At 39.3% G+C, this 15,350-nt stretch overlaps 1 protein-coding gene across 7 annotated transcripts in view; it reads right to left on the bottom strand.

Annotated features, from left to right (window-relative positions):
* Positions 1 to 15,350, bottom strand: part of LOC111874864 (alkylglycerol monooxygenase) — a 38,650-nt gene that overhangs the window by 1,670 nt on the left and 21,630 nt on the right. For 4 of the 7 annotated variants that reach the window (XM_023871603.2, XM_023871524.2, XM_023871683.1 and 1 more), the window contains 4 exons: positions 13,930 to 14,055; positions 13,152 to 13,303; positions 12,919 to 13,053; positions 3,615 to 3,728 (listed from right to left, as the gene is read on the bottom strand). In XM_023871603.2, coding sequence (XP_023727371.1) covers positions 3,615 to 3,728; positions 12,919 to 13,053; positions 13,152 to 13,303; positions 13,930 to 14,055 — 527 coding nt within the window. Of the gene's footprint in view, positions 1 to 3,614; positions 3,729 to 12,918; positions 13,054 to 13,151; positions 13,304 to 13,929; positions 14,093 to 15,350 lie in introns of all 7 variants that reach the window. The other 3 variants (XM_023871126.2, XM_023871351.1, XM_023871438.2) reach the window with 1 other exon arrangement.

Raw genomic sequence — 15,350 nt, 5'->3', positions numbered from 1 at the left:
TTTCACTTCCTAATCATTACAGCTACTGCTCTCTGTATTCACAACGCAATTCACAGGCCCTGAAGATGGAGGCGATATGTTCCTCCGAAACTTCGGCTGAAACAAAGAATACACGGCGCCAGATGCCAGAAGACGACTTTCTTCATTTGTCTGATAAAATCCCTATCCAGAATGGTCTAAAACAAGGAGATGCTTTATTGCCACTACTTTTCAACTTTGCTTTAGAATATGCCATTACGAAGGTCCAAGAAAACCAGGTGGGACTGAAATTTAATGGGACATATCAGCTGTTGGTCTATGCCAATGATGTGAATCTACTGGGTGATAATGTAGATATGATAAAGAGAAACACAAACTTTAACTGGCGCTAGTAAGGAGGTTGGTCTAGAAGGAAACACTGAGAAAACTATGTTTTCCCACCGCAGCAGCCCGGGTTCGATCCCGGGTCTGGTCAAGTGGGATTTGTGGTGGAAAAGTGGCGCTGGGGCAGGTTTTCTCTGAGTACTTCGGTTTCACCTGCCGATCTTCATTCCACCAATTGCTCCACAATCACCCTCACCTATCATCTGGGGCGGGTACAATAGGCCAGAAGTGACTGCAGTACAAGGGACTTAGTCCCACCCCACTAGCAATAAAAGAAGAAGTATATGTTGCTGTCTTGTTCCCAGAATGAAGGGCAAAATCATGACATAAAGATAGGAAACAAATGTTTTGAAAATGTGGCACATTTAAGATATTATATTTAAGCATCCTGTTGCACTCCATACGATAAATGATATAATGATAAAAACTCCGTCTCAAGTGCAAACAATATATTTTGTGTCTTTGATCTTGTTCCCCTACACTACATGTTTCGGCCTCAGACGGCCATCATCAGGTGTATAACACTCACGTCGCTGTCACACTGCACCCAGCTCAAAATTTAACATTTAAAAACACTTTCCTTCTTATTATCAACTTCTACTTCGTTGATAACTGTCTGGTTTGTAGATTATTTTATCTTACACACGTTAATTTTGACTTTGTTGTAATACCACTATAATAAAATCTTTAGTTCTAATTTTAAAAACCTTTAAAATTCTTTCCTAAATTTTAAAATTGTTAGGGTTATTCGCCCTATGTTTAAAGTGCTGCAGCGGCTAGTTCTTGTTACCACACTGTATAGTGTTATCTTGTGTAGTCTTTCTGTGTGCGTGGCGCTGCTATTCTTTACTACGTGTGAATAGTGCTATTACAACAAAGTATATAATGGGGCAGTCTACACAACAACTATTGTATCAACATTTGTTTTGCTGTTGACGCTACATGTTTCGGCCCTTATATTGGGCCATCATCAAGTGTACTATGATACTAGTTTCAGTTCTTGAATTGCATGTAATTTCAATGTGGAGCCATATTGTGTCCTTGTGAGTTTTAAATGCATAAATTGAATTTTCAGTTAAAAACTTAAAATTAGAATTGTACAGAAATGAGATATTTTGTAATAAGTCTCTTTAAAACTTTGTGACTGCTACATGTTGATATGCTTTTCTGGTGGTAGAAGCCATTATGAATATAAATATAATTGGAATCAAAATATAAACTGTAAGTTATTTACTTTATATGTGCATTCAAATGAAATGGAAGAGTGATGTGAGTGATATTGGGGCAGTAGTTCCCTGTGTGCCCATACAGGGAACAGCTGTGGGATCTATGCTGCATGCATTAATGCCTTGCTGCTTAAGCAGAGCTTCATTACTGATTATGATAAAAGGCAACACAGATCATATTTACTAAAGATTGCTGAAAGTAATCCCCTTCTGCCTGCCTTGTAGACAAAAGATAAAAAAAGGTAAAGTTGTCCCTGTGCTTAATTAATTAAGCACTATGCCATGAAGTCATGGGGGAGTTGAGGTACTACTCCACCATACTTGACAATGGCACTTGATGGAGGTGAATGGTCAGTTTTATGCCCCTGCCACTTTGCCCCTACCAGGAATCCTACCTGGATCGTCCAACCCATAGCCTGTCACTGTACCAACTTGACCTATCCCAATTCAGCATGGTGATTGCATAAGCCTAGTTTTTTCCTAGAGGAAGGAAAGCAGGCTAAAAACTGCACAAGTCCAATAATGTAAATGGCTATTGTGAAAGATTTATCTGACTTGTTTGATTTTGGAACTTCTGAGTTTGCAGGAATTCCCCAGAGATAGGTAGGTAACTAGTCTGTTGCTGAAGTAGTCTGCATATTGGATTGCTTGCTCTCCTAAAGCATACAGAGCAGGCTGCTCCATAAATTATTATTTGTTCCATNACCTTCCGGCTCGTAGCATAGTGCCTCAGCCAACTACACTACCGCGTGCCTCCATCTAACCTAGTAATAACATTAAGCTTATACAGACCTCCTTCAGGAGAGGTTAATGAATTTCTAATAATGAAACTATGTGCAACTTTAAAATATGTGTGTGTGTTGTGTGTGTGTATATATATATATATATATATATATATAGAGAGAGAGAGAGAGAGCCAACTGCCCCTCAAGTACAAAAATTGTGTGTTGGGTATCTTTTGCTACAAACTGGAAGGTCACGGGTTTGAGTCCCAATGAAGTGGATATTTTAATTTACCTGATCCTTCCACCTGCACTTTGGCTCTGGGGTCAACTCAGCCTCTAACAGATATGAGTATCAGGAATTTTCCTGGGGTGTAAAGGGTGTCTGGCACTTAAAGGCTGACAACCTTACCACTACCTGTGAGCCGACTGTGGAGAAAATCTAGGAGACTCAACATCTAATAACCCTATTTGCCTTCACAGCATGTTACAGGGATAACTTTACCGTTTGTTACTTTTGCTCCATGTATTAACCCCATGGAAATATCTCCACGTCATGTACATTTGCTGGTTGGTGAACTAAATGCTCGTTGTCTCTATTGTTTGGGATTTTATCCATTTCCTTGGATAAGAGGCCCTTGTCCGTATTCACACATCGGATTTATGTTTACTGAGACCATTTTTCAACAGGTTTGATCTAGATCTGTTACGATCTGCAAAGACATGGATACCTGTAATGGGACATGGTTTTTCACAATGCATGATGATCTTGAGTAGAAAGAAGCTCATGGTCACAGTATGATTATTTTACAATTTTTGTACTCCAAGCATGGTAAAGACCAGTGCAGAGTCTGCCTTATACAGAGTTACTTCCACTCCTTTGTCCTTCACAGTAGCAGGGTGCAAACTGCTATGCAGGAAATGTAATGCAAACTTAAGATAGTAACTCCAGCTGACCTCACTGCTATCCAGGGCTAAGAACTGTGAGGAAAATTAGTAAGAACATTAGAAGAATGAAAGGAGCAGATCTTAAAATGTGTGTTGAACTATAGACCTCTTGGAAGGAGAAGTCAAGGATACCCATGAATAAAACGGACCCAGCGATGTTTTTAGGAGTCAGGAAATGCCAAAGGCCTAAACCGTGGAGAAGGTGGTGTTGACTGTGAATTTCGGATCCCTGAGTCACAAAATCTCACATCAGGCAGATGGACAACTAGATTCTCGATCTGTATGTGCGTATTTATTTTTCAAGTTGCTACTGAAGGATAAAAGAATGGATAAAATGTTCACCATGAATACATACCGAATATTTGAGAGCAAGCTCCTGGTAGACAATTACCAGTGCAACAAAATGCAGACACAGGTATATGTTAATCCATACAGGGAGTTTCATGTCATATTTCTCTCTGCTCCTGATCTGTAAGTGAGGAGAAACAAGTGAATATTACTGCTGCATGCAGTCTGGCAGATCATTTCCTGCATTTCAGAGGAACATGCACGCTGAGGGTGGAGGCAGTGCATTGCTCTGAAATGTAGGTGTCACATTTCAGAAGTTGGTAATCTTCATAGTTACTGCCTTGATAACCTCAAACTTGAAAACAAGAGCAAGTATCCTCATAGCTGTGACTATGAAGAGTTGTCTTTTGGGATGTGATGCCATGTACTCTGATAGTTGACCTACAAAACTACATGTTGTCATTACCCAGAAGAACCTTCAACTCTTAGTAAGATCATAAATGTAATCATTCAAGATTGAATTGCAAAGGTGGATTGGTATACCACTTACAGTTACTTCAGTGTGCTATAGAAAACTGCAATAAGATTTTAAAAATGAATGCTGAAGGTAAAGATGTCCCTTCTGTTAAATGTCTTGACATGAAGGCATTCCAGACCTGAACACCAGGAGGAGAATGTTAGAGCCAAACTAGTATGCCAGATTGTGCTTCATGGCATTTCTGAACGTTGGTATGAAGGAAATTTAAATACCTCTATGTTTTTGTCATCATAAAGGTACAAGAATGAATTGTTAGTATTTCAGAAGATGTATCACATTTCAGCAGAGTATGTAACTAACAGTATATAAAGTATCTAGTAGCCACAAAAATATTGTCACGTGTGACTGTAGATGGATTTCGGACTGATGATCACATTTATTGAACTCTTTGACACACAACTCGTTAATGACAAGTAATTACAGCGCCATCACTAATCTCCACTCTTTACAAATCACTAGAGGACGCTCTAAGCCTTCTCAGCCAGCTTTCACTAGTCATCCTGTAACAGACCTCAACAATGGAGATTCTTCAGCTTATGTGCTCATTGATATATTGGGTTTTCGGACTTTATCCATCGTCCTGGTTTTTAAGATAACTAATAAAAACACGACGTTTCGGAAACTGGATCTGTTTCCGTCCTCAGGTGAAGGAAAACACCTATTCTGTTGGGTCCCTTAGAAAGAGCTAGCCTCAATCACTGGACAAACTGATGTAAGTGATTGAGGCTAGCTCTTTCTAAGGGACCCAACAGAATAGGTGTTTTCCTTCACCTGAGGACGGAAACAGATCCAGTTTCCGAAACGTCGTGTTTTTATTAGTTATCTTAAAAACCAGGACGATGGATAAAGTCCGAAAACCCAATATATCAGTGTGTTATACACCATCGTCAGAATCCTATAGTAACTACTTATGTGCTCATGTTATTACTTTCTTGCAAGTATCCCAGGACTGAACTCTTGCTCCACTTGATGAACTCCCAGGCTGGCGGCCATCTTGCACCAACCTCCTAGTCTTTGCTTCACTGATTGATTGAATTTTAAACTTGTCTCCATTATAACATTTTGGCACAGACCATATATAAAACACTGTTTCTAACAGTTCCTCTATTGTTGCATGTGGATTTTTTGCCACAGTAACATCTTTGTTTTATGGTCGTTACCTAGCAATGGGTCTATACACTGCAGTATGTTGAATAGCGCATTCCATTTGCCTGGTGCAGAGGTTACAAAGCACAGGGGAAACCTTCTGTTGCACTGAAAAGTGTGAGGCAAGATACCTCAGTCAGTAAAGAAACCCACTATGGGCTGGAAGGCCTGGGGGCAAGACACTTTATCTTCACATTGTCCAGACTGACTCTGGGGTTTGTAAAGCTTCCTGTCCGGTGGTTACCCGGGGCTTCTTTCCCCAGAATTAAAGTGTGAAAGCGCCAGATGGAAATACACCACTGGGAAGACCAAGGCATAGGTGGGTGGACAATATTAAAATGGATCTTAGAAAGATAGGGTGTGATGGTATGGATTGGATTGATCTGGCTCAGGATAGGGACCAGTGGAGGGCTCTTGTGAACACAGTAATGAACGTTTGGATTCCACAAAATGCTGGGAAATTCTTAAGTAGCTGCACAATTTGCAGCTTCTCAAGAAGGGCTCAGCTCCATGAGTGAGTGAGTGAGTGAGTGAGCAAGGTAACCACTTTCATGCATGGCTGAGCTTATGGATGCATGGAGCTATACCTTCACTCTGTTGCTACTCACTTCATTATAAAGGCAATCAAACCTACGCTGACTTAAGATACTCGTAGCATCTTTTCCAAGGCCTTCAGTCACACTGTCTTTTGTTTATACTGTAGGATTTGTTTTGGAATTCTTTCTTTTTGTTTATACTGTAGGATTTGTTTTGGAATTCTTTCTTTTTGTTTATACTGTAGGATTTGTTTTGGAATTCTTTCTTTTTGTTTATACTGTAGGATTTGTTTTGGAATTCTTTCTTTTTGTTTATACTGTAGGATTTGTTTTGGAATTCTTTCTTTTTGTTTATACTGTAGGATTTGTTTTGGAATTCTTTCTTTTTGTTTATACTGTAGGATTTGTTTTGGAATTCTTTCTTTTTGTTTATACTGTAGGATTTGTTTTGGAATTCTTTCTTTTTGTTTATACTGTAGGATTTGTTTTGGAATTCTTTCTTTTTGTTTATACTGTAGGATTTGTTTTGGAATTCTTTCTTTTTGTTTATACTGTAGGATTTGTTTTGGAATTCTTTCTTTTTGTTTATACTGTAGGATTTGTTTTGGAATTCTTTCTTTTTGTTTATACTGTAGGATTTGTTTTGGAATTCTTTCTTTTTGTTTATACTGTAGGATTTGTTTTGGAATTCTTTCTTTTTGTTTATACTGTAGGATTTGTTTTGGAATTCTTTCTTTTTGTTTATACTGTAGGATTTGTTTTGGAAGTCTTTCATCATTCATCTGTCCAGTTTTGTTCATGTTCATTTCTTATGCTGGTTCTGGTTTCAGTCCTTCAGTAATTTTCCAGCTAGCTTATTTCTTTGAATATATAAGTACTCTGATATTTTAAGTGGGTAGGTTAGCAACCTAGATGCTTGCCATGAATGTTTGTATCATTTTAAAGAATTTACAACTGAGCATGCCTGGACAATGAGTCCATTTGTAACATTCATTCACAAGATGGGGGGGAGGGCTGTATATAGACTGAGGTTTCTTATTGTTTTCCTGTCACACCAGGCTGCCTGTCTCCCAGTAACTACCTAACCAACTAACTCTGTGTAGTTGATTCCTTCTTGAGAAGTCTCCTTTCACTCAGGTACTCACAAAATTTTATGGAACCTGAAGGTTGATTACCATGTTCACAAAAGCCCTCCACTGGCCCCCATCCTATCTCTCTAAGGTCTATTTTAGTGTTATTATCCACCTACATGTGGTTTCCTAGTGGTCTCTTTCATTCTGGCTTTCCCACCAAAATCCTATATGCTTTCTCCTTTGTCCCCATGCGTGCTACATGCCCCATTCATCTCATCATCTTTGATTTTATCATTCTAATTACTGGAGAAGAGTACACGTTATGAAGCTCCTCATTATGCAGTTTTCTTCAACCATTATTATTTCTTTCTTCACTCACTCATGGAGCTGAGCCCTTCTTGAGAAGCTACCAACTGTGCAGCTGCTCAGGAACTTTCCAGCATTTTATGGAACCTGAAGGTTTGATAATGTGTTCACAAGAGCCCTCCACTGATCAATAAGATCCGTTTTAATATTGTGTACCCACCTACATCTTGGTCTTCCTAGTGGTCTCTTTCTTTCTGGCTTCCCCACCAATATCCTCTAGGCATTCCTCTTCTCCACCATTCGTGCTACAAGTCCTGCCAATTTCATCCTCCTTGACTTGATCATTCTAATTACACTTTGAGAACAGTACAAGTTATGAAGCTCCTCATTATACAGTTTTCTCCGACCTCCTGTCACTTCATCCCTCTTTTGTCGAAATATTTTCAGCAGCCTGTTCTCACATCCCTTTGGCTGATGTTCTTCCCTTGATCTCAAAAACCAAGTTTCATGCCCATACAAAACTACAGGAAAAATTATAATTTATATTTTAATCTTTACAGTTTTATACAACAGAAGAGAAGACAAATTTTTGAAACTTACTGGTAGCAAGCATTATCCAAATTCAGATTTCTCTTGAGATCCTCATGAATTAAATTTTGGTTTGTTTATGTCATTCCCAAAATTTTAACTTTGCCACGTGTCCAAAGGATCTGTTAGCTGTCTTTATATTATGATTTTGCCTTGCATTCTGGTGGCAAAATCTTAATACATGATTAAGTGTGATGTGGCAAGGGTTTGGATTGGTGATTGGATTTATTGGATACTTTAACACACAACTCGTGACTACTTTTTCAGATCACTATCACACAAAACCTAGTGTTCTCACTAAGGTCTTCATGGCTCTGCTTATTGACATCTTCTGATTGTGGAAATTCCTCTATTTCCGGGCACACATCCTTGCAGTTTGACAGCCATCTCACACCAACCTCCTACTCTTCTAACTGCCTTCTCAGGATTGTCTCATAAAGTCAGAGTCAAAGTCACATTGCGACTGACAGTCAGTCAGTCAGTAAGTCTTGGTGTCGAGCCCCATCTGGGGCTCATGACCAAATATTTATTACTGTTTGACATTTATGGTCTTGTTTTTGAGGAGTGCCCCCTCTGACGAGAGGATGAGTCTGTCTTTTATATATGCTGCTGGAGTTGCCAGCGCAGTCTATCTCGGGTCTGAGTCCCTTGAGACTTGCGACCATATTTTATTGTCTCAGATTTAAGACTTCCCTTTTCATCACCTCCTGACTCGCAGGGTCACGGTGGAGGTATTCGACCCCGCCTCCACACGGGTGCCCTCTGAACTTCTTAGGAATTGTAGTTTTTCCTAAGAACCATCAAACGGGTGTCTCATAAAGACAGCTGGTTCTCGGTATGTAGCCTTGGCACTGACCACACAGAAAACACCACTTCCAACAGTTACTCTATTGTTGCATGCGTCTCTGCTGAGGTGATCACATGATGGCTACTAAGCCATTGTCTAGCAACAGATGTGTTTGCAGAGCCGTTCCATAGCAATGGCTGTCTCTGCTGGCTTCACAATTGTGGCTTTTGGCGGATATGCCACAATATACGAGTGTCGTACTGAATGTCATGAGCAACAATTTTTTGTAAATTAACATGCTTTAATATTGACAAACCAAATATACCACCTCAATCTACAGACCTTTCTTTATTTTTCCACATAATCGCCACTTCTTTGTACACATTTCTCCCAGCGTTCTGGAAGTTTGAAAATTCCCCTTCTGTAGAATTCCATTCCAACCATCTGAAGACACTGATGCACTGCTTTCTGAATTGCCTCCCTTGTCTCAAAACATTGTCCACGCGGCTGATCCTTCACAAATCCGAAAAGATGGTAGTTGGAGGGTTGCTGATCAGGGCTATAGGAGGGGTGTGGAAGAACTTCCCACCCCATCTTTGCAATTGCTTCCAATGTGACCTTTGTTGTCTTCAGTCAACAACCGCGGAACCCAACAAGCACAAACTTTCCTGTAGCCCAAGCTTTCAATCATCTCCTGCATTGCACTGTGCCCTATTCCAAGTTTTTGGGCTATTGTGCCCACAGTCACACGCCTGTCATCTTCAATGATCTCATCCACTCTTTCCTTGTTGCATTCAGTTGAGGCTGTTCGAGGACGACTGCTCCGAGGCTCATCTTCGATGCTGGTGTTCCCATCTTTAAAATGTTTCACCCATCTTCGAACACTGCTCACACCCATGCAAACACTTCCATAAACACGCTGAATTCAGAAAGCAGTGTGTCAGTGTCTTTGGATGGCTGGAACAGAATTTTACAGAAGGGGAATTTTCAAGCTCCCTAACGCTGGGAGAAATGTGTACAAAGAAGTGGAGATTATGTGGAAAAATAAAGAAAGGTCTGTAGATTGAGGTGGTGTATTTAGTTTGTCAATAATAAAGCATGTTACTTTACAAAAAATTGTTGCTCATGACTTTCAGTACGACCTATGTACAGTGGAACGTCGCTTAACGAGCACCTCTCATAACGAGTAATTCGCATAACGAGTAAAACAAATCGTAAAAAAATGACTCAGTTAACGAGTGACATTTCGCATAACGAGTGACGAGAGGGGAAGTCCCGGGTTGTGCACTTGCTACATCAGTCTGTGTTAGCTCTCGTTCCGCTAGCATCTTAGTGTCGCTTGAGATCACACACTTTTTCAAACTTCTGTTCAGACATTATTTGTGATATTTTTTGTACAAAGTTCAATAACCCTTGCAAAAATGTCCCTGAAGAAAAAGCCACAAAAAGACAGCCATAAGAGAATAAAAATAACCGTAGAAATAAACCGTAAAATCATTGAAAAGCGAGAACGAGGTGTGAGCGTGGCTGATCTAGCGCGCACATACAATCGGTCTACATCAACGATTTGCACGATTTGGAATTGCATTGTGTTTCACAGCAAGAAGTTGTGGAGGANTACATACATTTTTTGAGTATTTTTTTCGGCATGGAACACATTATCGTATTTTACATTAATTTATATGGAAAAACTTGTTTCGCTTAATGAGTGTTTCGCATTACGAGTAAGATTCTGGAACGAATTATGCTCGTTAAGCGAGGTTCCACTGTACTTACTTTTCACTGCATTATTTCTAGACCACCCTCCTTACTAACATCAGCTAGAACCTATATATTTTTCTTTATGGTGTTCATGTTATCTCTTAATAGATTTATGTTGACAGCATAGACCAGCAGCTGATGTGTCCCACTTAATTTCAGTCCTACCTGGTTTTTCTTGACCTTCCTAATGTCTTATTCTAAAGCAATGGAGAAACACCAGCTTGTTGTTTCAGACTGTTTTGAATAAGAAACATATCAGACAAATATTTATCTATACAGACTTTACTAGAGGTTTCATTGAAGTATATTTTAACCAGCCTAACTAGTTTCATGGGTACCCCAATACTTCACTGCTAATTGAATCATAGGATTATTGAAGTATATGAACAGCTGATGTACTGTCTCATTGGATTCCCCCTTTGTCTCTCATATTTGTTGAATGCAAATATATGTTCAATAGTTTATCTGTTGAATCCCGCACTGTGATCTCCAGAAATTTCATTTACCTGTGGACTTAACTTTGAGAGAAGGATACTGAATGAAAACCTTGTATGAAATTTATAACAGTGATTTTCCTCGATAGTTACAATGGTCAGTTTTATTGCCCTTCTTATGAAAGGATGCAATAGGAAGACTCCTTCCACTGATGAGGCAATTCTTCCTTATTCCAAACAGAATTCATGAGTGTATGGATCTTTCACCCCCTGCTTGAATCATTTCTGGCAGAATGCGATCAATACCTGGCGATTTATACTTTTTCAACTTTGCAATAGCATTTTCAGCCTCAAAAATTCTGGGCTCAGCCATATATTTCCAGCTGCATAACATTACTGACCCTAAGTACAGTCAGTAGGTGAGAGAAGTAATTCTCTCTCCCATTCAAAATGATATGGGAATCTGCAAGCAGATCATCATTCTCATCCTTTACCAAGTTAGTTTTGAGTTGGTAAACCTACTTAAAATTAATTTATTCCTCTGTAGAAGGCCATGGTATTCTTGTTCTTACTGTGTGTTGCAAGCTCATTCATTTTGTCTTCAAGATATTCCCCCTTTTTGTTCTGAAATGCCATGTGTCTTTAAGATTCTGTATATTAGTGTAAAGCAGTAAAGTACCTAGTATGGGAAGTATAGAAAACTGTCCATCCAGTCTTGTGTAACCTGGAAATCCATCAGAATGTCAGCATGTAACCAAGACCTATCTACAGGGTGTCCCAGGAGGAATGGACCAAACTTCGGGAGGGTGTTCCTTATGTTAAAGTATGCCGATATAACCCAAAACACCTATGTCCAAAGTTGAATGGTTACGGAGATAATGGCCAGAGAAGTGTCAAACTTTGACCAGTGTTACACACTTGTTGATTACAAAATACATATTAAAACTGGCAGGAATATGTGGATTCAGTAATGTTAATAATGTACGTAACATCAAACTAACTTGTGAGTGACGTGAAGCCATAAAATTGAAGTACAAAATACTTGCTCGCCATGTCATAATTGTCCTTAGGGTTTTCAAGCCCTATACATGACACATGACTGGCAAGCGCTGACGTAATGTGGCTGACTGCGCCGCAACGTAATCTGTAGGCTCTGTAGGTAGCACATGAGCTTACGGCTAGTGTGACTCACAGTACTCAAGGACAAACAGATAGGAGTCTCAGCTGACAGGTATAGTGCGTGGAACCGCCAGAAGACCACACTTTTCTCGGGCCATTATCTCCGTAACCGTTCGACTTTGGACATAGGTGTTTTGGGTTATATCGGCATACTTTAACATAAGCAACACCCTCCCGAAGTTTGGTCCATTCCTCCTGGGACACCCTGTATATGAACTTAGTATTGTCATGTGTAGGGTGGTATGCGTGACAAGAATGATGGGTTATAGTTCAGATGATTGGCTTTATTAGCACTTTGGTCACAGCCTCTTTTAATTACACTCAAATTAAAACGCTATCACTGATTCACACACACACACACACACACACTTCATAATTCACTGTTGCACACACACACTAGTCCTCTCCAGGTGATGTATCTCAACACAGAAATTAGCATTTCAAATCACTCCAAGTATTACACATAATTAAAGTCTTCAAATCACACACAACGAACTTTCCATGGCTATCTTCCACCGAGAACTCAACTGAATTTAACACTTCAACACACACTCAAATACTGAAACACTGTAGTGCATGGAATCTCATTACATAGCCTCCGCACCAACCATGCACAGAAACAGCCTATATTTTTGAAACATGTTTACTGAATAATTTCATAGCAACGGTCATGGAACGGACTCCGTTGGAAGCCAGTTATGTGATAGTTACCTCGCTTGTCTATTGTCACGCTGACTGTTGCCTAGCAATGTACTATAAACATTCATCCTATTGTTGAGTGCGTTTATGCTAGAAACACTCTGGCCATCCACGTTACAGTATGTACGATCATCTTACTATGTATGACAACGAATGCCATAATATGTTCTAATCACCCCTATTTCTTACCATATATTCATTTCATCATTTAGTTCAAAATCTGTTGAGCACTACATTTAATTTATCACAGACAGGACCTCAAAAAATTCATGCATACATAAGGTTGTTTCTCATTTCTTATGAAACCATGGTGTTATTACTCACATCTAATTTGTCCTCAGTTGCTCCAAGTCGAGGCTTTCCTGGTAACCAGCTTGGCCCCTTCCAAATAGCAGCCAATTTGTCCTGCCAACCATTCATAGCTTTCCACTTCTTTATCACATTTACATTATAGAATAACTGCAAAATACATTAAAAACATTTGCAATCACGAAAAGCATTTTCAATTTGAGATACCTTCTATTTGAAAAAATAAAAAAATTGCTTTTGACAGTTACCTGTAGAAAGACTGGATTAAATGATGGTTGGTTATGTACTAAACCATAGATTATCGCTTCATCCTTATGCTCCTCAGCAAATGTTCCAAAGATTCGGTCCCATATGATTAGGAACCCACCATAATTTTTGTCCAGACAATACAAATTGCAACCTACAATGAACAAATGTTTTTTGTACTTAGTATGAGATAGTCACACAGGTGTATTAGTTTTCATGGAAGGATTTAGCATTTATAATTCTACATTTATTTTTCTTATTTTTCAAGTAGGTCACAAAAGACATTATTTTGCATCTTACACCAAGAGAAATATATCTGCTCAATGTTGGCATAGACAGGTCTGAGTTGTGTCCCATTTATGCAACTTTGGCTTGAAAGACATGAACAGGAGAAACGGAGTTTATAACATATTTCATCTTTATCAGTACTTAATGAATGGCTTTAGTGTGTCCTTGATGTCCCACTCTTTTCCTTGTTAGTGTTCTCCACCTACCTACGTCCTGGTCTTCCTTGAGGTCTCCTTCCTCCTGGCTTTCCCACTAATATCCTATACACATTCCTCTTCTCCCCCATTCATACTACATGCCCTGCCCATCTCATCCTACTTGACTTGATCATTCTAATTATACTTGGCGAAGAGTACAAGTTATGAAGCTCCTCATTATGCAATACCATTTTAATATTATTCCAGAATTCATGAAGTATTAGTATCAGATAATCACTACAACTGTTACACTGTTTCTGTAACAGGCCCAGTCACTGTCAGGTTGGTGACTTACCATGATGCACTCTGTGATGTCTGGGAGTGTTGAGTATCCACTCCAGAGGTCCAAGTGTGCTGACGACTCGAGTATGGACCCAGATTTGATACAAGAAGTTGATGTGCTGATGTGTAAGGAACTGAGCTGGTGGTATAACAAGAGCAAGAGGCACGTAGAAAATCTGCCCGCAGAATTGATAAAACACGTGTTAGAAGCAATGAAATGCATATGTTTAAGTTGATGACATAAGAAGTAATTTTGCATGATTATAAAATATGTTCCCTATTCTGTGGAAGGTTCATAAATATCAAATAATTTTGAATGAAAAACTGAGAAATCAGGACCAGTGTGACAACTGAGGCAAACCAAATGGTCCCCTGAGTTGGCACAATTTCAGATGCAACATGTTTTATAAAGGAGCTGTGGTAGCACAGTCAGTAAGCGACTGGCGATCGAGGAGTTGGAGTTCAAGTCCTAATAGGGTCAAATATTTTCTCTTCTTCACGTCATCCAGACTGGCTCTGAAGCCCACCCAGCCTCCTATCCTCTTTACCCTAGGCCCTAGGGTAGACAATATGTTCGAAAAAACATAGGTTTCTTCCTATAAATAAAGCTTCATAGACACATAAATATTAAACTCATATTATAATAATTATCTTGTTTCATGAAATATTATCCCACTTTGACATTTTTAAGAGTTTGGAAATGTAAAATCTATTCTTAGCGCGCGGGCCGCAGAAAAAGCGGAGGCGGGCCCGAGTTGGCCCGCGGGCCGTAGTTTGCCGACCCCTGCCCTAGGGTAAAGCAGCTGGGACATAAAGCTGACCACTCACCTCCAGCTAGTGTCAAGGTTAAGAAAAGTGGATCTATATATCTACTCCCCCATATGCCATCGTGGCGTAGTGCTTAATTAGTTAAGCAGAGGGTCAACTTAACCTTCTTTTATGTGTTTTATAAATACTTCTCTCTCTCTCTCTCTGTCCTTTTTCACACAAAAATTAATGCTGCCTTTTGTTCATGTATTGATTAATGACAATTAGCAGTGATCTAAGCATTTTATGCAACAATGTAAACTAAAATATTTTAAGAATCAGAACACCCATGACTGTTTACAACATGGTATCTGGAAAATTTGTGTTATTTATTGTCGTGAAGTTTTGAAAAAATTGATGAGTTTTTTGAATGAGGAGGGAGGGGGCAGTATTTAGGCTTGTTTAGATCCTATAAAAAATTTCGAGACAACCAACCCCAGTCACAATAAAGATAGACCAAAAACAACTGGAGAATGTGAAATGTTTTAAATATTTGGGTAGCTTGTTAACAGATGATGGAAGTTGTACGTGTGAAATTAAATCTAGGATTGCCATGGCAAAAGCTGCATTTAGCAAGAAGAAGAATCTTTTTACCAGCAAATTGGACTTAAATTTGAGGAAGAAACT

This window comes from Cryptotermes secundus, unplaced genomic scaffold, assembly GCF_002891405.2.
Source record: "Cryptotermes secundus unplaced genomic scaffold, Csec_1.0 scaffold133, whole genome shotgun sequence".
Lineage (NCBI taxonomy): Eukaryota > Metazoa > Arthropoda > Insecta > Blattodea > Kalotermitidae > Cryptotermes > Cryptotermes secundus.
Note: the sequence above shows the minus strand (reverse complement) of the source record. Positions and strands in the feature narration are given on the sequence as shown.